Raw genomic sequence first — 21,070 nt, 5'->3', positions numbered from 1 at the left:
TCATTGTAATTTTAATTTAACATAAATTACTTCATTTACTGTATGATTATAATATTATAATACAATCATTAAAAATTATAATATCATTACTGAATTATGTCTGTCTTTTGCAAATCTAATTTGATAATCAAACTTGTTTGACAAAATAATCTCAATTAAAGGTCCACTTACTACAGCATTTTTTTCGCAAAGCTTTCCAACACGTCACAGTTGAAAACTCTGGAGAGTTACTACACCTTGAGTTTGCTAAAAAGCAGCTGCTAAAATCCAACTGATGTAAAGCGAATTGCATGATGATGTTCATGTTAAATGTTGAAGATTTTAAATGATCATTGAACCTATATTGAATACTGAATATTATTTGGATAAAATGAGATGTTAAACATTTGACGGAGTGTTCTTTAAATGTTTAATGCCTCATTTGTCTTATTTTAGTTTGTCGTTCTGTCATTGTGACACAAACGTTTTCACAGCAGTGTTCATTATTGCATAACACTGGTTTCATTTACATTCATTTACATTTCCTTTCACCCAGTGATGTCATTACAGCTGGCCTTAATCTGTTCAAATATATTTATTGATTATACACCTTTATGTGCATGACTTGCTAACGATGAATCTAATTAGTGTCTGTGTTTGATGTACACACTGCTGTGTTGACTTTTCTACACATAACACACTGGTCAAGATGCCGGTAATAAAATAATTACGTAATTTTCAATAAAGGCTTTATTTTGAGCCTGCCTGTGTGCTTGTGTGCATGTCCGCTTTTGCCTTATTTCTAGGTTGAAGTATCCCATCATCCCATTGCAGCCCTCAGAGGTTCAGTTCAACATCAGCAGCACAGAGCGCCCACAGAGGCATGTGTCCATTCACATTAGAGGTTTAGAGAGGGCGACACAGAAGCATCACTCCCTGACCAACAATCTATTACTCAACTGAGTCATTCGTCTCAGCACTGCCTCCAAATTACATTTCTGCTTTTGATACATTTTTTTCTTTCCCTCCCACATCTACAGCTGGGTTGGTGTGGACAGGCCTCCACTGATTGCCTCGCTGTGGCCATGATTGAACGGGGACGCGATGTATCTCCGAGGCCACATGGGGCTATAGGCTGCATACCAAACGGGTAAGCAGCACGCACTGGAGAGCCGTGGATAAGAGAGCCAGAAGTGAGTAGGAGGGAGGGAAACCCCGCACAGCGTGACTCTACAGAGATCAGACATTACCCAGTGCAGCGGCATAGATGAGCTTTGTTACAGCAGCTCAGGGTTAATCTGGAAATAATCATGCAGATGATCAGAGGAATTATGATAATAATAATGATAATACAATAATATTCAATACGGCCAATGTTTTAAAGGCAGACCATGTGTGCTGTATATCTCCACAACACTGGTCCTGTTACAGCTCTTTGTTTGCCAGACTTCAAGGGAGTGGACAATGTAAATAGGATTTATGTGAGAAACAAAGAGGATGCCAACAGTACTGCTCCACAAGAGCAGAGTCCTGAAAAGGGCTGTGAAGCTTCCAGGCCGGCTGGAAAACAGAGAGAAATGTTACAATAATTGTTTTATTTTACCAAAGAGCCTACAAATTATTCAACTCGTTTCTAAGGATTAGATGTAACTCTGTTGAGCTATGTCTGCCCATACTGCAAAGTAACGCCTCATTTAGTAACATGGATTATTAAAAATGTTTGTTTATTAAAATTTGCATTTTTCAGTGACAGACCAGCTAGGTAAAATCAGTATGGAAGTTTAGCTTTAGTGTCAGCCACCAGCTCTGGCTACGTCACCAGCTAGCTTCTGATAGCGCTCCTGCTGTGACACATAGAAGTTATTTCAGTACGGCTTCAATTTTACCAGATATTACATGTTATTTAGTGGGAAAATAATTAGACAATTGATTATGTAGTTAACACAATAAGAACTATGAATGTGAAGTGAATAATTTAAGAGATTCTTGTGGCAGAAATTCGAAGTATTTGCTCGTTACAGCTTCTCCAATGTGAGCATTTGTTGCTTTTCTCTCTTTCACCTCGTTGTAAATACGACACCTTTTGTAATCTTTCATCTGTTGGTCAGAAAGTGAGGAATTGGAGGACTTAGGACATGGAACTCCAGAAAATGTGTAATTTTTTTCAAGATTTCAACAATTAACTCATTAATCACAAACAAAGTGAGCACTTCATCACGAAAATAATGATTAACTGCAGCCCTTATGTAGAACCTACATGCATCATGTATGCAGACCTTCCTATCTAAACCAGTGGTTCCAAATTAGAGGCTTCAAAACCTGCTGCCGACATCTTCTCTGAGAGGCATCGTCACTACGGGGCTAAAGGGGCTACTCTCTACCTACCATGGCTTCTTCCCAGGAGTGGGTGGTGGTGATTGTTGCTTGACGAGAGCTTCAGCCTCTGTTGTGTTTACAAGTCAAGATATAATACCCCAAATAGCTCCTTTAATCTTCAACCCCAACTGGATCATCAATATTTTCCCCATTAATGCTGTGACTGCCAGCAAAAACCAGCACAATGTTTCAGCTGTCACTGTGTTCAGCTGGGGTTTGAGCTTTTAGTTTTGTAGTTACTGCAAATTTTACAAGCTGTTTTCACGGAAATTATGCAGTTAAATGCTGTAACATTTTTGGGTGGTGAAACAGACACGGAAAAGTCAGACTCTGAGTTTTGAACTAATACGTAGTTAGTGTTTTGGTTTTGTACGGCAGAGTACATTAGTCTGGCACCATGAGCTATAGCCTGACAACAGAAATGCCAACCATAATAATGCATGTATGTGTGAACGTAGGTGCGCACACACACACACACACACACACCACTATTCTGTCTGGCCAAATCTTGAAAATGCAGACCTCTAATGCTGTGTGACTGCACTCCCCAGGGCTTTCTTTCTGCTTCACTGAATGAGCTGCTGCCTGCGTGTAGAGAAATAAGGGAATCCCTACATTCCCTGGCTTCTCTCCTCCTTTATTCACCCATTTATTTTGCCTCCAGCCTTGTGTGTGTGTGTGTGTGTGTGTGAGCTATATAAGAGCTCAGCTATCATTAGGGAGGCATTCTCCCTGTGACAATGATAAAACAGCCTCAGCAGATACTGCATCTGCTTCTTATAGCCAAAGCCAAATGAACCAATTTAGGGAAGCGTCACTATGACAAATTATAGTATGGCAGGATATCTTACACAGCAAAAGCTTGTTGTTCATAAAAAAAAAAAAAAAAAAAACAGTGTAAAACTTTGTCAGGGGTGTAAAAATACCTTACCACTTCACAACAAAAGTTCATACTGTATATAATCCTTCAAGAGACTGGTTACTTGAATATTACATCCACTTACAGGCCTTTATAATGGAACTAACGATAACATATGAACTTATGGGTGTTATTTTTATTCATTAGTGCCATTGTACAGCTGTTTAAACACAGAGATAATGTTTTCCAGCCAGGCTCAAGAATGATGGCTGATAGAGAGCGTTGGCTAAATATTGTCTGTGGCTTCTTTGTCAGTGTAAGTAGCCACTTTGGCCAGCAGCCACATTGTCTGACAGGTTTAATAGCCTCTGTGGGGGATTGAATTGGCCTTTTGTATTTTCACACCACACTGGCTGCTAAAACTGACTAATTAAAATGTACAGACAAACAATTGATGCCAAATAACTAATAAGACTAAACCATGAATTAGTCAACATGTTTTGACCTAAGGGGAAAACCTTTTTCTGAACTCAATCTGTGCTAGTGTTTAACCAAATAACGAATTTGTGCTGAAATGTAATAGTGCTGAAACAAGCAGATGTTCCACACCTGTTGTACTCTTCCTTTCAGTCCGTCTTCATCAAGCAAAATATTTTCCCCTGCTGCTTCTTTGCTGCTTTTTATAAATAATATATTTTTAAAATATTTTTCACATTTTGTCCAGTGATCAGTCATTAGAAGAATTCAAGTGTCTCTTTCTGGATATTTGGATCTCCAGAAAACTTAATTTCAATGATTGATGAATCGTTAAGTTGCTTGTCAAGTAAAAAGGCCAAACATTTATCATTTCTCTAACAACAAACTTCTTAATTGCAAGAACTTGCTGCTTTTGTCTTATGTGACAGTAAAATGACAATGTTTCAATTTTGGATATGAGGTTGGACAAAACAAGCAAATGAAACGTTAATGTCATTTTGAGCATTTGAAACATTTTTCGGTATTTTCTGACATTTCATAAACCAAAAGAATAATCAATTCATCAAAGGCAAATAATAATCAGTCATCAATCACCAGTAATGTACCTTTGCTGCAGCCCTAAATGGATTGAACAAAAAACAGCAACTCCTACAACCCTGATGTAATTTTATATCCTATACACATCATTTAATTCAGGTTGCCACACTCAATTTACAGGTGCTGAACAGAGACTTCAAATCCTGCTGACGACGTTTTACCATCTCTTTCCCGTCTCTTTATCGTCACCCACAACTGGATCTCACACCAACATTTTCCCCATAAGTGCTGTGAGTGGGAGCATCAAACGCAAGCAAAACGCCGGCTAAACTGAGGCAAAAACCACCTCTGAACTGGAATGAGGTCAGCACGTTGCTTCATCAGAGAAGCCGGTCTAATCTACACCTCCCCGGTCCTGGTACACCTACTGAACATCATGTCAGATAACGAACCCGGGCTGCTGACATTTAGCAGCATCCCCAGACCGCACTCAGCTGCCAGTTTGTTAGGTACGTCCAGCTAAAACGAATGGATTGATGGTCATTTTGGAGCCTGCAGTCAATGGTGCAGTTTGTGTGTTACACAGACATGTGTTCCTATTATTTTGTCCGCCCCCATTTATATCAACGAGGGTAGACTAAACAACAGAAACAGCTCTCGCCTCAGTGCCTCAGTGCACTGCTGTGCATCTGTCACCTTTTCAGTAACACCTAACATCCATGAAAAGCCCTGATATATACTGGTGACTTCACATTAAACTACCATGGGCAAGGTCATAATTCATTATCAACTATGAGACACTAACATATAGAGTGGTTTCTCTCCAGGCACTCTTTGTCATTGCTCAACAATGCTCTGAAAGGAAATGTCATATAAAACCCAGGTGAATATCTGAAATCTATCCACTGCCTGTCTCCTATAACGCCTGCCCTCCATATTATCACTACTAACCTTATGACTGGCTTCATGCCTTCTCACCAGTCGTTTTGGGCTGTTGGAGCAACTTAATTAATGCAACATACTATTCAATTCACCTGAGTTGACTGCAGGTTCAGTCTAGCGTCGATACCAGCGGAGGCAACAAGAAACAAGAAAAGGAGCTTTTTTTGCTGCATTGCACCTGCCCAAACGCGCCTAACTTCAGCTGGGAAGTGGGCTGTCTGGCCCCGCTGCTGTGTGCTCAGTCCTCCGAGGTCGTGGTCGTGATGGTGAACAGACCGCCCCCCCCCCCCCCCCCTCCTCCCCCAAAACAAGGAAAAGACACAAATAAGACATCATCAACAGGGAAAGAGCGGCAGCGGCTGACCATATGTGCCATATGCCAGAGAAAACACGGCGGTGTTTGGTGTCCCGGACTTGTGGTGCCGGCTGACCTGCAGAGCGGCGGTGTCTTACCTGGCAGCCGCGGACAGAGGTGAGGGACCGGCGGGAGAGCAGAGCACGGCGGGCTGGAGGGGAGAGTCAGTCCGGTGGTCGGGGACCGTACGCGAGTGTGTCGGTGCGCCTCAGCACCGTCTGAAGGCAGAAATCAACAGCCAGGGTGTTCCCGACAGGAGGGGGCGTGGTGTGTGTGTGTGTGTGTGTGTGTGTGTGTGTGTGTGTGTGTGTGTGTGTGTGTGTGTGTGTGTGTGTGTTATGCACGCAATCCTCACAAATAGGCTTATGTTTCTGACAATGCGACAGTTGTTTCTGCTCCTGCTGCCTGTATGGAATAAACTTCATGACTCAATTTAAGAAGAATTTCGTCAAAAAACAAACAAACAACAAAACAAACAAAACAAAACAGCATCATACCGCAGTGCTGGGCTCTGGGAAACTCCCTGTTGTCACTGGGGGTACATTATGTATTATGGATTTCCCTGCTGAGATCCTATAGGAATCTGTGTTTATGTAGAGTGACAGCTAATTTAATAGTAGTGTATGCAGCTGCAAGAAAAAACAGGGCTGATGATATTAAAAAAAACATAAATAAATAAATAGATATTACAGTAACGCACAGTTTCTGATCATTGCAGCCTCTTTAGCCATTAAAAATAACATGTTAATCAATTATTTCGTCATTCAGTCTCTATAGGTTGCTGACCTTGCTTTAATTGTGTCACGGTAATTTGTTTTTTGCCCCCTTTTAATGTATATTGCTCTCTGTAGGCTATTCTGTGCTTCTGTGTTGCATGTTAATAATGCAGCATTGTGATGCCATGCGCAGTATTAATATTCCCTTTCCTTGTTGCTCTGCTCTGCCCTATTTCAAATTTATACTCTTTTTAAGGATGAGTATGTAACATTGTCTCTTTGGTTAACCCTGGCTCATTTACATTACTGTTTATGACTTTGAGCTGTCCCTGTTAAATAAACCCATAAAAATAAATAAATAAATAAATATAGCCATTACCATCACATCGCAGCGCGTCATAAAAGGAACATATAGAACTATTTTATTCAGATATTTCACATGTTTACTGTAAAGCAACATATTTGAAAACTGTCTATTTCTCGTATAATATCACATGTGAAGAATACTCTGTAGGTACACAGGGTTAAAAATCACAGGCACACATGGATTCTTACAACACTTCAACATTTTTGTGTCTTTTCTCAGACAGTGGACGCTGCTATGGATTGCAAAAGACTCTTCTCATTAGATGAGTTTAAAATCTGAACTACTGACCTTACAGAAGTGTATGATTGTTTCTGATGCTGTTTGTGTGTTTTGTTGTGTGTCTTATCTCTGTTCCTATTTCTTCAGCAGTACTCAAGTCTCTCATTCATGCAATAAAATCTCATTTGCAGTGAGATTTTGTCTGATTAAATAAAGGTTATTTATGAATTTCACGTGTTTTATCTTCCATAAAGTCATTTCTCAGCTACAGTGACATTGTCCACGATCTCAGAAATCATCTTAAGGGAATTTAATCACTAATTGCTTTGTATTATTATGCAATTAGACAGCAAATTTCCCATTTCCAAATATTAAGAACATCCTTTTACGTTATTTGATTACAGTGGAAGTCTGAGCCCAGCCCATAATTGGATGTTTACAGAAGAGAGTTCAGTGTATTCATGTTTACACAGAATACATGCCGGGTTTAAGACAGACTGCTGCACTGACCCTTAAACCTATGACTACCCAAGGGAAACAACTTAAAGTTAGTACAACATTAAAATGTTGCATATGTCGAATAAAAAATAATGAGTATAATATGATGGCTCGTTTACATTTAATACTCTAAATACATGTTTCTGATGACACTTTAGTATTTTTTCTTATTTTCTGTTGATTGACTTGCCAATTAATTGTTTCTTGTCTCACAAAAAAAAACAATAATCTGACAAAACATAACTTTATAACAAATGAGCTCATTATGAACTAAAACAGTAAGGTCTTATATGTAGATGTGACCGAGGGACCCTCATAAGACTGGGGCAACATGCTGGAGGGTGTTTTGTGTCTCTTTGTGTCATTTTGTGCTTGTTTTTTGTACACCTTTGGTTTTTTAGTGGTTATTTTTCACCTATTTTTATTTGTTTGTTTGCTAGTTTTTGTCACTGTGTGGTCGTGTTTCATGCCTTAGTATTAATGTCGCTGACTTTACAACAAATGTGGGTGAGACGCCCTCTACTGCGGGGCCTGGTCTTGTTCCGTGGTGTGTGTGTGTGTGTGTGTGTGTGTGTGTGTGTGTGTGTGTGTGTGTGTGTGTGTGTGTGTTCAGCCACAGGGAGGCGCTGTGAGCTTCCTCAGGAGGACCGGAAGTGTCTTGTCTGTGCTCGTTGTCTGTGAGCGACAGGAAGTGCAACAGCGACAATAACTGAACAACAGACAGAAAAAAAGAGAGGAGACAGCTGTGTCTGTGGCGGTAACCATGGAGGAGTATAACTCTGGAGAAGAGGTGAAACTATTTGTTATAACTTCTCACTAAATTTAGGGTCGAAACGTCCGCAATCGTTTCGACAGGAGACACTTTACAGCCAGTTAGCTCATGCTAACTGAAGCTAACTGAAGCTAACAGTAGTTAACGGTACAGCGATCAGGGTGTGGTCCGATCATCACATTTACATCTACATACTGTTAGCTGGATATTTTATTAACAAATAAATCGTGAACAGACACTGTGAGGTACAGTTAGAGTTGGGGGCCTGTGTGTTTCACTCACACTGAAACAGCCTGTTCAGTTGATGCAATGGGCTGATGAATGAATTGATAAATCAGTCAAAGTGGGCTCAGCTTCATGGGACATTTGAGTTTTATCCACACATATATAGTTCACCGTGAGATATTTTATGACCAAACCTGTTGTTGTGTTATTTCTGAATATCAGTTTTACTTTAAATTGTTGAAATGTCACAGTTATGGTTGCAAACCTAATGTTCTGCACCCTGACAAAGAAAAACAACTATGAAACAATAACCTATCTTCATACTGTTAATGTCTCAATGTGGGACAGGAGAGTTCAGGTTGAGCAGCAATGACACAGTGAATCAAAATGCTAAAACAGTGAATTTCTTTATAATAATCAGTTGAGTGAATATATAACAATGTACAAATAAATAAGATTGCAGGGGTAATTCTAATTTCTTATATTAAATAGCCTAAAGGCAATGACATGCACGCTTTAGGAGAAAAGAGAAAGTGAATTTAAATAAAAAATAAACTATTAACAAAAAGCTGAGTAAAGACAAGAAGGAAAAGGACAATAACAGAAGCCATTAGAGTAAATGGAGAAAATGTCCAAAGATGAATTATTAAGGCCAGACCCTGAGACTAATTAAACAAGTTTTAAATTTATTTTCTGCTCATTTGTTATTAATGAAACACTCTTTTATAGTTTACTTTAACTGCTGATTAATTGTATTCAGTAGCAGCGTATTTTAATTCAGTTAAATGATTGTATGGATAAAATCTGGAGTGACCAGAAATTAATATCAGAATAAATTTGGTAGCATTGTTTGCTCACAGGTATGATGAGTGTCAATGCTAAAACAAATGTGTCACTCAACCATTAGATCACACTTCTGCAAAAGAGGAGGCATTTATGTCGACATAAGTTAAAAAAAACTGTGGACAAACTGTTAAAGTCGTGTTTTGCCAAAAAACGGTCCCACTTTCCCTGAAATCAGCCTATTTCTATCACATACATTTATCAAATAATTCCTTCTTAAAAAGATTTTACATGATTTGATCGATAATGGAGTTCATTAGTGGTGAAAGTGTAGTGGTATAATATCTTTTGTTATGGTGTGTTCATGAGCTGGTGAGAGTCTGACGTCTGAGAATTGGGAACCACCTGTTAAACTACAACCTTTTTAATGCGAGAAGCAAATATAGTCACAGGAATACAGTCTCTCTCTTCACCTGTCCTGTATACACGTCCCCTACAGATGTACATACACAGCACTCCTGGCTGTGTGATACATCACTCTCTGAGCAAAGTGAGTGTGAGTGAGGGTGTTCCAGCACTAGATAAATAAAAGTATAAAATAATATAAAATATATAAGATAAAAAGTTAACCTGCCGGATCCTCAATTTAGCTTGGAGGTGAGAAGGATTACGTTCACTTCAGGATTAGACATTGTTGAGTAGCTTGTTTTTCTAGAGGGAGAGGAAGAGATCTTTGTGTGTGACATGAGTGCACACGTCATACAGTGCTTGTACACACACACACACACATACACACACACATACACACACTGGTTAAGTTCAGTTTAGTCTTTGGTTACAGGCTGATTAATTCATAAACAGAGCAGCTCATCTTAAACTGTTCTCCAAAAGTCTTAGACCCCATTGCTGTATAGTGCTTCTCCATAAACTTATTTGATATACAACTGGGTTGTTAAATGTACTGTATATCACATATAGTATTTGAAATGCTTTTTTAATGAATAACTAATTAACTTGTGAATTAGATTTGATTAAATTTTACTATCAAAATTATTGAATAACACAGCTGTAACTTTAAAGCACAATATTACTCTTGTGATATTGGAATAGATTCTTGTTGTGCAACATATGTTAGAATCATGGATGTGAAACATGATATCGTAAATGACACATCCTGGTTTATGCACAATTTGAGTGTAATATAGACTAATTCAGTCATCAAGGTGGTTTCTTCCTACAAAAACTGGAATAAAACAACACAGATGCCCCTAACTCTTCAATTATCCCGCAGGTCGTCTTCAATGCTGATGACGCCAGTGTTTCAGTTAAAGAGGTGAGTTTTAATCCCTGGAGTTGTTAATAAACTGTATTTTGATGTAAATCAACTCTTTCATGTGACAGCAGTGTTCATGATTTCCTCTCTGTGTTTGTTTTTGTGTCAGTGTATTGAAGGTGTCATTGGTGGAACAGATTATAATCAGAGTAAAGTGAACCAGTGGACGGCCAGTATAGTGGAGCATTCTCTGACTCACCTGGTGAAACAGGGACGGCCGTTCAAATACATGGGTGAGCCAGCTATCTACCATATACAGTAACATGACAGTCCAGGTCGTAAAATACATCATATGTTGACATGTAGAGCTTGTGTGTGTATGTAAACATGTGAGTGACACTGGTCTCTGGTGTTTCCTAGTAAACTGTACCATCATGCAGAAGAGCGGTGCTGGTCTCCACACAGCCAACTCCTGCTACTGGGACACTGCCACTGACGGTTAGAAACTACCTATAATTAGAGCTGGTGTCATTTGAAATTGTTCAAATCTGAGTTTCAGTACCGAATCAGTACCAGAATGATACTTTTTACTTTTTTACTTCAGGATTAGAGGAACGTTTTTCTACAAAAATGTTTTTTATTCAATAAGAGAAGCAAAATTTTCAAATGTTAAATCTTGTCTAAACACAGGCTGTAGACTGCCTGTCTACAGCGTACAACCTTAAATTGGCAGAATTCTTATTAAAAACTAAACTGTAAACTGTCTAATTGAAAAATAATTGAAGAAGATCAAGGATCTGACTGAGCATTCAAGGCCTAAGTATGTTACTTGACATGTTTTGTGGTACCAAAATAAAATGAAAAATAATAGAAAAATAAAATAAACCAATTTTATGATGATGATAATAATATTAATAAGATAGAAATAAAGATAAAAATAACTATTAATAGTTTCAGCTCTGATAACTGGATGTAGGTTTTTGTATTCAATTGAAAAATCTAAGAGAAATTCCTTATAGACCTCTTTATAATTTCTTCTGCTGTTTGTCTCCTTCAGGAAGCTGCACAGTCAGGTGGGAGAATCGCACCATGTACTGTGTGGTCAGCGTGTTCGCTGTGGCGCTGTGACAGCGGCACAGAGCTGCGTTCTGCTCTGTCTTCTAACAACATCATGTCTGAAGCTGCGCTTTAAGTGGCACTGTCGCAGAGAAGCCATAAAGACCCTCCGGTGGAAGTTAATGTACAGTGAGTCTGTTTTCTCCCCACAGGCAGGAAAAACATATCTTCAGAATAAGAGTTGTGGTTTGTGAGTCTACAGCCTGGAACCAGTTTGACTGTATGAAAATGTTGCGTTGTAGGGAACAAATTCATGGGCAGAGTGCAAGGTTGGTGGAAAGTATCATTCTTGTCTTGAAAAAGTGAACACTAAATATTGTGATCCATCAACTTTTTTCATAAATTGACCAAGACCCTGTAATCTTTCCTTAATGTCAAACTTCATTTGTTTTTATCATTTGTCTCCTTCAGTACATTTCCAAATAAACAAGACGGAGCTATTACTGCAGAGGAAAGTAGCCTGTTCATTCAGATGAGTTGTTGTGTTTTAGTAGATAATGGACTACTTATGCTATCTACTAGTCTGCGTTAATATTCTTGATATTTATATTAGTCTGTATTTGTAGCTGTGCAGATTGTATTTCCAGGATAGAGCCGTTTAATGGTCAGTCCCAACAACCAAGGCACTTTTTCTAGACTTTTCCTGAGGCAATCCTTGAATTTTCCTATTAAACTGTATTTTGTTGATCATTGAAGCTGTTTTATGAATTTTTCTGCACATGGGCCATGGAGTCATTAAATATATTCACCAAACTGTAGTTTTGTCCTCTGACTGATTTGTTAAGCAGATTAATTTGTAGTTTGGTCTTTCGTCCACTAGAGGTTAGCACAGGATCATACAGGGTGAGTGCTTCTCCGCTAAAAAAGAAAACAATACACACAGTTTTCACATAGAAATATAAATTTATTTTGATTTTTTTTTTTTTAAGTGGGATTATATCTTTTAAATGCCTTCTATATTGTTATTTATGAGAATGTTTGATGTGTACCATACATTTTTCATATTTTTTTTGGCTTCAAAGGTTACTTGTCTTGTACAAATATTAGAAGCATTCATGTGATTCCCGAGGTTGTCATCCCTCTGCAGATACATTGCAAAAAGGAGTTAGTGCAAAGACAAACACTGACATTCCCTCTCACACACACACAAGTATGCATTAAAGGTTGAAATAAAAAAAAGCAAAAATAATGGTTACAGTTCCAAACAATTGTGTGCACTCGGTGTAAATATTCTAACTGATGAGACATACAGACGCAGAGCTGAGAAACATTACGAGCATGAATTAGAAAAACACAAATGCATCCAAACAAAAGCATTTCACATCACAACAGCTGTTGCTGTTCAGCGGCTGAACCAAAGCCACTTTAAATCCTTTTTATAAACGTGCAAAAACATTACGCTTGCAGATGCGCGTGCTTTACAGTAACATGTTTGGCGACCGAACGGGTTCTTTGACAATGTGTGGAGCACAAATACATCACAGAAGCAGCGCACGTTAATGATAAAGCTCTTATCAAGGAGTAAAAAAGCTGATTGCTTGCAGCTGTAAAAATAGCAGGAGGCTCAGACAAAAAAAAAAAAAAAAAAAACCTGTACAAAACAGACTCACCCCCCCCCAGAGAATAATAGTTACACCTCCACACATGCACACCTCCATGCTTAAGAGAGATATTAAATACAATCAATTCAAATGCATGGCTCCTTGTGATCAGTAATGCAGCATATAAGTGAACACAGTCTCCAAACCTAAAAAAAGCAATGGTGGTGTCCATGGCGTGGGCTTGGATTTATATTAAAGGCTGCAGGACGATGCGTTAGGTTGTTAGCTGATGAGATGGGTGAGCACCAGCTCATCTGTGTTTGTGCATGCTGGTTAACACGAGTGAACACTGTGCATGTTTGCAGCCAGGGCACATCTCAAGTTAAGGACACGTTTGCTTCATGTAGGAGGAACAGATTACAGAGCTGAGATGGATATACTGTGTGAGGTTAAGATCACAGGATTTAAAATGAAAAACTCAACTCACAGAGGGATCCATGTGGCACTTAAAAGGTTACAGAGGGTGTGATAACTGTCAGAGTCGTTCCTCTGAATGGCACATCAGACAACTGTGATGGTTTAAGCACTGCAGGATACGTTGTGGCTAATGTCGCCATTGATTCCACCTCCTACATTATTGCCTATTTCACTGGGAATGTCATAGATTGTGTCGTTGAGCATGTCATAACTCGTGTCGTTAGGCATGTCGTCTGTGGTGTCACTGGCTGTGTCGTGGCTTCTGTCATTAGCTGGCTCTGTGTGCGCGGAGGGGCTTGGCGGCTCCAGGACGGCCTTTCCTATTGGCCTGTTCTGTGGAGAAGTAGAGTTGCACATCAGACAGAGAAGAGAGGAGCAGTTCCAGAGGCCCTGGGTCATGCTGGAGGAGAAGAGCCTCCGACATGGATGACAGAACTGGTAGAAGACCAGCATGAAGAAGATGGCGATGGCGTAGGCGACCAGCAGCTGCAGCACCAGCAGCGGGGCACAGATGAACTTGTAGATATCAGTTTTATAGATGTACCACAGCAGAAGCAGTGAGGCGTTCTCCACAAAACGCAACATGTAGTACACAGCCATGCGATACCAGTTCTGGGACTTATTGATGAGGTCCGGGTCATTGAGTTTCACCTGCACAGCTGACCAGCAGAACATGTTGATGCCAGCGTAGAGGAAGGTGAGCAAGCAAAGCACGATGGTGGTCCCCACCCGGGTCAGAGTTTTTTCTATGTTCTCGGGGAATGGTGAGTGGCTCTGCCAGAACAGGATCCACGGGTAGAGGAAGAAAATGAGGAAGTTCAGCAGAACCACAGGCAGGACCCAGAGCTGCAGCACGGAGCTGAACAGAACCAGGACCACTACACGAGTGGCGATCTCAAAGCTCCTCCAAAGGAAAATGCACAGATAAGCCATGGGCCGGACATCCACTTCATAGTCGTCATATTTGATCTTAATGGCCAGGATGTTGCAGCGCAGTGCCCCATACACAATGGACAGGAGGGAGATCACCATCAGTGTGCCTGACATGGAAAAAGAGAGAAAAATCCATCATGTAAAGAATGGGTTCACATTTTTCAAACCTTTCCTCAGGAGTCCAGTCATTAGTCACAGTCATTTATGTCTAATTTAGTCAATTTATCAAAGTATAAAGCTGCCTGGTACCAAATATACACGAAAAATGACACAAGCCAATGAAAAAAATTACAAATCTTTAGTCATAACGACTAACAATATTATTAGACGAAAATGATCAGCTTGCGGTTGTATGCCTCCACAAACAAGTCACGTTGCAGCATTGAATAATGACGGCCAATAGTGTTTTTGCAGAACATTATGATGTCACAGTGAAGTTGACCTTTGACAATTTTGGATATAAAATGTCATCACTTCATAATTTTATGGTAAATTGTGTCATAAATAGCATATAAATTATTAAGTTATGGCCAAAAACGTGTTGTGTGAGGTCACATTGACCTTTAACCTTTGACCAACAAATTCATAACAGTTCATGTTCATCCTTGAGTCCAAGTGAATGTGAATGGGTGTTGCTGATATACATCGCAGTCACATGAACATGAGGTCACCATGACCTTGACCTTTGACCTTTCTACTCAGTGCATTCATGAGTTTAAGTGACTGTTTGTGCCAAATTTGAAGAAATTCCCTCAAGGCCTTACTGAGATGTTGATGATTCATGAGAATGGTATAGACGGACGGACAACTTGGAAACACTGCCTCCAGCTCTGCCTGTCGCCGGCTCAGAGGCATAGAAAGTTCTAGGTTGTAGAAAATATAGTTTCACCATTTATACACACAAATACAGCAGTAAAATACAAGAAAAAAAGACTGTTACTTTGGATGAGACCCACAGTTCAGTCTATCTCAGCCGACTCAAGCCTCAAATTATCATCAGAAAAAGTTTGGAGGAGGACGGGTGGATTTTGTCCCGTCACTTACATTGAAAGCACATAATGAAGGGATCATTTAGTCCGTACAGTTTGAGCAGCAAGAAAAAAAATGTCATGTACATATGGGCGCTTGACTATGGTTGAAAAATTGTGAACCTACCCTTTAAAAGGCCCTGAAGCTCATAGCTCATACCGGCTGTTGACTCGGTAAGTGTGAAACAGAAGTGTCAAGACTAACAGCAGCAGAGGAAATAACACTTATGTACTGTATTTGTGATCTCTTTTATTCTGTCCTAATTCAAAAACCAGATGTCCTCCATTGACCCTGTGAACCTTTTACTAAATCTCTCTCAGGAACAGAAATGCTGGCTCACACACACACACACACACACAACAGAGTTAGACAGGCTGACCCCAGATCTGCATCAATTGGCAGAGAGATTCACCATTTTCCATCCTCGATGTCAGAGTTACATAACGCCACTTTGACTCATGAAAACGCCAACCTCTTATTTCCAATATGGCGCCGAGCTGATCAGCCCACACCACAGAGGAGCTATGGATTGGTGACAGCTCCACTCTTGAGTGGAGTTAGCTGAAAGAGTCCAGAGACTCACCTCTACCGATGGACACCCCTCTCTGCAGGACGCAGATGTAGAGCTGCAGGGTGAGCTGGGGGGCTGATCCCAGGAAGGCCTGTATGACAGAGGTGCGGGCGAAGGCTGCTCGGTGTGTAAACAGTTTCCCCTCCGCCTGCCCCACCTGCCGCTCAACCTCCTCAGACTGACCCCCGCGGGGCATCTGCTTCTTCCTGGTGATGCTGACATAAGGCTCCTCCACTTGGCCCACACTGCCATAGATACAAAACGCCTCCAGACACCTGCAGTACAACAACACCAGGGGAACAGAGATCATTAGGAGCTGAAAACGCTTCTGATTGGTTATTTAGAGGAACTTGGTGGAGGGCTGCAGATACCTTTTCATTGACAATTAATCTGTCAATTGTTCCTTTCAATTTCATTTCAGTTATTGCGATTCCCACTGGCTTAATCAAAACAGAGGCTGATCTTGCTGGTATCCACACACGCACACATATTAACAAATAATTACATGCCTCATTCAAATACTCCCAGAGGCCAGGGTGATGTCTTCAGATTGCCTGTTTTTTTGACCAACTGTCTAAAACTTTATTAAGATATAACAAAAATAAAAGTAACAAATCCTGATATTTGAGGAACTGAAACCTGAGAAAATTCTGTATTTTTTCAGAGAAATTTTCCATTGATTGTGACTAATCAATTAATAATTGTTTCAGATAAAAAAATATAAGTGAATACTAATCATTTAATTGTTTCAGTACTAACTCAGTAACAATGACATGCTGCAGTTCAGCTTTAGAAACCAGGCAGGCCAGACGTAATTTTACCATCAGCATCGATTTCTGTTATAATGAAGGTCTAAAGATCTGTCAGTAACAGTGAGAGTCACAGTTACAGCTAGTGGGATACAAAAAGCACTTAAGTGCAGATGTGGGCGGAGGGCCAGAGGTCGAGGCAGTGCTGTGTGGGTAAAGCAGTGCTGATACACGGTGCCAATAAAACAGCAAGGCAGGGGGATTTAAGCCACAGGGATGCTGAGGGACAGTCTACACTGGAGAGACATGCACATCACTGGCTTGATTAGGAAATATGAATAAATAAAACTGTGAAGATTGAGTCCATTAGCTGGTTTTGAGATGATAAACATTCAAGGATAAAGTGACAAACAACAGCTGCAAACTATTTCTTCAGAGTTCAGCACGTTTTGAGTGGATGTGTCTTTAGGTGAAGGAGAAAGAGAAGGTTGCAAAGCACCCAAATTTTGACAAAATAATCTCAATTTAAAGCGCCTATTATCAATATTTTTCTAATAATACAAACCACTCAGATTACTACTTGATTGTGAAACAAGTTGCTCACAATGACCAACCCAAAAAATAATCTCAGCACACAGAGTGTTTTAGTCTCTTTATGCTCAGAGGTTTTGGTCTCCAGCCTGCCACTTTACTGTTTCACCCACTGTTCTCATTGTGTCTTTTTAAGCTGCAGCAGCTGTTTTCAGAAAAAAAACTTCCTGCTTAGCTGGTAAAGACCAAAAACAGAACTAAAAGAGAGTGTATTTTGGACTTAGGTTCAGCTGACCAGACACAGGACTCCAAATGAATAAATGAATAATGTCACTCCATGTCTGTTAGATGTGTAAACAGACAATGTTTGCTATAAAGTATATTATATCAGCTTTAAAAGGTGAGACGTCAGTGTTGTGTTTAAAGCTTGTTTCTGTTGTCCCTAAGTTGCCAAGTTGCAGGTTTATATTTGATTTTTTTTTTTTTTTTTTGCCCCAAAAGCTAAATTAAATACTTAAAAATGCCCTTATTGGAAAATCCAGAATGTGAGAATATGCAAATATTGTTCAATGACATTTAACTGCTGGGCGCGAGATATCTCTGACTTCAGTGAAAAGTCCATGTTTAGTGTATGTGCACTGGAGGTTCAAGTTACCACATCACACATCACAAATTAGTTGTGATGGCACGTTATCAGTTCACACATACACGCCTTCTACAGTGACGCTCAAACATCCTAGAGAGGTAAGAGGAAGTAAACAGTCTTGAGTGGAGGGCGGCTTCCTGTTAAAGGGAGTTTTCCCTCTCCACTGTCACCAAATGTTGCTAGTTGTGGGAACCGCTGGATTTCTCTCATAATATTGTATGGTCTTGACCTTACCCTGTAGAGAGCATTGAGATAATGTATGTTATGATTTGGTGCTACACAAATAAAACTGGAGTTAAGAGTCAAGATTATTTTGTCAGGATGTTTCCAGGATAAAAATGTATTTTCACACTTAACAGACAGATTAAACTCCACTTCTGTTTAGTGTAGTGAAAGCAGAAATGATCATACAATGACCAGACATTAAGAATTATAGGGTTGCTAATTAGAGAGGATGCTGGAATAAAGAAAATAAAAACAAACAGATGAATGTTTCATTGCGGCTTTGACACAAAATGATAAGGACTAAGTGTTGTTTCAGGCTGATGAGCCTGAGCAGAGGAAGTGCTACCGTGCTACAGGCAGTAGAGGCGGACATTCTCTCTGGTTGTGTTGTCAAAGATAAGGAGCCAGCAGCGACATGTGCTATTCTTAGATCTGCTCTTCACTGAGGACAGACGTAGAAGTCAGTAGAAGAACAAGAATCATTTGAATCCACACTTGAAGGTGGAACAAACCAGACAGGGTCAGATTCACAGAGGCCACTGCCGGGGAATCAACACACTATGAGAGACGCTGGTTAAATTATCGACCATTATATGTAAACATAACTGTTTCAATCCAAGGCTAAATTGACTGTTCGGATTCACAAACTGTAATGTGAAAAGTCATAATTATATGTAGCCTATAGTTGCACTAAGCTACTATTTTTATTATCACAGTTTCCCTGACGGTTGTTTTCTCGATCATTCAGTTAATCGTTTGGGCTCATCACTATTTGTTATTTATTTTGTCCAAGCAACAGTCCAAACCCCAAAGACACTGAATCTACAATGATATAAAATAGAGAAAAGCAGCACATTTTACACATTTCAGCTTTGAACCAGACAAAAACTGGCTTTTGATTTAAGAACTAAAAAATAAAATAAATAAAATAACTTTAAAAAATACAGTTGCAGCTCCATATTTCAAAGACTGGATAATGTGCTGGTAGAGATAACATCCTGCAACTCAATGCTCAGTAAATTATAAGGTTTATTGGAAGATAAGATTTCCTTCAATGATCTTTTTTTTCATCTTTATCTACATACAACTAGGCAAATGTTCCCTATATGTATTCATTTATTTATTATTATCTACTCTGTATCTTGCATATTCACTTCTGTCTAAAATGATGTAATACTTGCTGCCCTGTGGCAACCCGAACGCTTAAATAGCAAAAAACAACATTAATGGATTATCATTAAAGTTGTTCATTAATTGTCTGTCAATCTACTGAGTCACTGTTTCAACTCTAATTATGTGTTTACATTAGGGTGACGGCCAATAATAGATCTGGTTTCCATATTTCAGGGGTTGAATAGGTTTTCATGTGATTACACACACACACAGTCGGATCTCCTGCTCTGTTTGATAACATATCTGCGTGAACAGCAGGGAGGGTTTCCAGATGCAGGATTAGGCTCAGATTCCTACAGCTGAGGCAGATGGTCCAGCCAGACCAGGGCAGGGCTTCCACAGGGAAAGACCGGGCCTATTATGATTTAAAGCTCTTGTGCACAGATGTTTATAGGTTCCTCCATCAGTGTTTAACAGCCACAGTATGTATCTATGCCTGTCAGATTCCTCATGTGCTCCAGCTGGGCCACACGGTGGGTGAGTTCATGTTTTCTCAGACAGAGCAGTGAGGAATAAATTAGACACAGCTCGGCCTGTGAGATCATGGCCTGAGGGTGATCCAGCCGTGAAAAAGGAGGAGATCTTAGTCGAAGTACACTGACTGTGGTGACTGAGCAGGTCGACAGCTGTGTGGGTATGTGGAACATATCGATGAGCAGTGTGAGTATTGATCAGTCTTTTATTTCCGTGCTCAATGACATACGTCCACTGCACCAGCATGTTTACAGCCAGTTCGAGACAAAAGGGGGGAAATATGGGAGGGGGGGGGGGGATAAAAACAACAGCATGTGCGCAATGCTTTCATCAAACCACCCATAAGCAGCTTATGTGCAACGCAGGCCGGACAAATCATCCGTGGACTCGACACCTGTGAGTAATAACAAACGTTTCACGGCCTGGCACGGTGATGATGAAGAGTCCTACGGTATCCAGGGGCTTCTCTCTCTCTCTCTCCCTCTGTGTGTGTGTGTGTGTGTGTGTGTGTGTGGGCACAACAATGAGTGAAACACAGAAATAAACAAGTCGGCACCGACCTGACGACGGGTCCCAGCTGCAGGATGTGCAGCAGCAGAATGAGCGGTCTGTCCCTGCTCAGGTCCCGGTGGATGAAGGTGAGGGTGAGCTGCACAAGCACGGACGGGACCAGCGTGAAGAGGAGGGTGAGCCCCTGCCAGATCTGGTCTCCGGCGGAGCGGTACGTGGAGCTGAGGTACAGCGCTGCCGTCGTCTCGGCCGTGAACAGAGACACCGACACAAAGATGGAACTGGGGAGTCGCATCCTCACTCACTCCGCCATTTGGGGAAGGCGGCGCGCTGCTTCTCTCGGGGTCCGTCCATCCATAACGTTAGCGCCGGGGGGGAGGGAGGGTCTGTCAGTCGCCCGCAGAAGACGGGACGGCGTCGGGTCAGGAGCAGCCGCCGCCGCAGCAGCAGCAGCTCAACAGCGATTGGAGAGAGGAGGGATGTGCTGTCCCGGGGAGAGACTGCGGAGGGCGCAGGAGGCGCTGTATGCTCCACACTTACCTCCTCAGTGAGGGAGGAGATAAGGCCCTGCAGACTGTCATTAAGTTTTTTGTTTTTTTATTTTATGCAAACATTTTTGATCAATGTCATTTGGAGAATGGTTTGGTTTGATTCGGTTTAATTCTGTCATAAAAAAATGATCCCTCACATTTGTCCCAGTATTAAGAAAACTGATGA

General features: G+C 40.5%; 3 protein-coding genes across 5 annotated transcripts in view; 1 reads left to right on the top strand and 2 right to left on the bottom strand.

Moving 5' to 3' along the window:
• sytl5 (synaptotagmin-like 5) overlaps positions 1-5,760 on the bottom strand; it is a 42,354-nt gene extending 36,594 nt beyond the window's left edge. For all 3 annotated transcript variants that reach the window (XM_071476939.1, XM_071476923.1, XM_071476931.1), the window contains exon 1: positions 5,624-5,760. The gene's annotated coding sequence lies outside the window, so the exon portion shown is untranslated. The remainder of the gene's footprint in view (positions 1-5,623) is intronic.
• Positions 5,761-7,960: 2,200 nt separating this feature from the next.
• On the top strand, positions 7,961-12,252 carry LOC139620891 (dynein light chain Tctex-type 3-like). Its single transcript, XM_071476910.1, has 5 exons — positions 7,961-8,115; positions 10,397-10,438; positions 10,548-10,671; positions 10,799-10,876; positions 11,436-12,252. The coding sequence occupies exons 1-5, from the start codon at positions 8,089-8,091 to the stop codon at positions 11,504-11,506; spliced, it is 342 nt and encodes a 113-aa protein (XP_071333011.1). The 5' UTR covers positions 7,961-8,088; the 3' UTR covers positions 11,507-12,252.
• A 125-nt stretch (positions 12,253-12,377) lies between these two features.
• On the bottom strand, positions 12,378-20,648 carry xk (X-linked Kx blood group (McLeod syndrome)). The gene is made up of 3 exons (XM_071476896.1): positions 20,404-20,648; positions 16,058-16,320; positions 12,378-14,552 (listed from the first exon to the last, which is right to left on the bottom strand). Exons 1-3 carry the CDS (start codon positions 20,646-20,648, stop codon positions 13,615-13,617), a joined length of 1,446 nt encoding a protein of 481 aa, XP_071332997.1. The 3' UTR covers positions 12,378-13,614.
• Positions 20,649-21,070: the final 422 nt, after the last annotated feature.

This window comes from Trachinotus anak, unplaced genomic scaffold (assembly GCF_046630095.1).
Source record: "Trachinotus anak isolate AG129_WGS33_773 ecotype Australia unplaced genomic scaffold, CSIRO_AGI_Tana_v1 ptg000001l, whole genome shotgun sequence".
NCBI classification, from domain to species: Eukaryota; Metazoa; Chordata; class Actinopteri; order Carangiformes; family Carangidae; genus Trachinotus; species Trachinotus anak.
Note: the sequence above shows the minus strand (reverse complement) of the source record. Positions and strands in the feature narration are given on the sequence as shown.

Bases quoted from the DNA above. Each gene is read 5' to 3' on its own strand.
- xk (XM_071476896.1), bottom strand. From the start codon at position 20,648: ATGCGACTCCCCAGTTCCATCTTTGTGTCGGTGTCTCTGTTCACGGCC. The intron at 16,321-20,403 runs GTCGGTGCCGAC...GTTGTACTGCAG, and splicing joins CAGCTGGGACCCGTCGTCAG to GTGTCTGGAGGCGTTTTGTA. The intron at 14,553-16,057 runs GTGAGTCTCTGG...TTTCCATGTCAG, and splicing joins AGGGGTGTCCATCGGTAGAG to GCACACTGATGGTGATCTCC.
- LOC139620891 (XM_071476910.1), top strand. From the start codon at position 8,089: ATGGAGGAGTATAACTCTGGAGAAGAG. The intron at 8,116-10,396 runs GTGAAACTATTT...ATTATCCCGCAG, and splicing joins AGTATAACTCTGGAGAAGAG to GTCGTCTTCAATGCTGATGA. The intron at 10,877-11,435 runs GTTAGAAACTAC...TGTCTCCTTCAG, and splicing joins CTGGGACACTGCCACTGACG to GAAGCTGCACAGTCAGGTGG.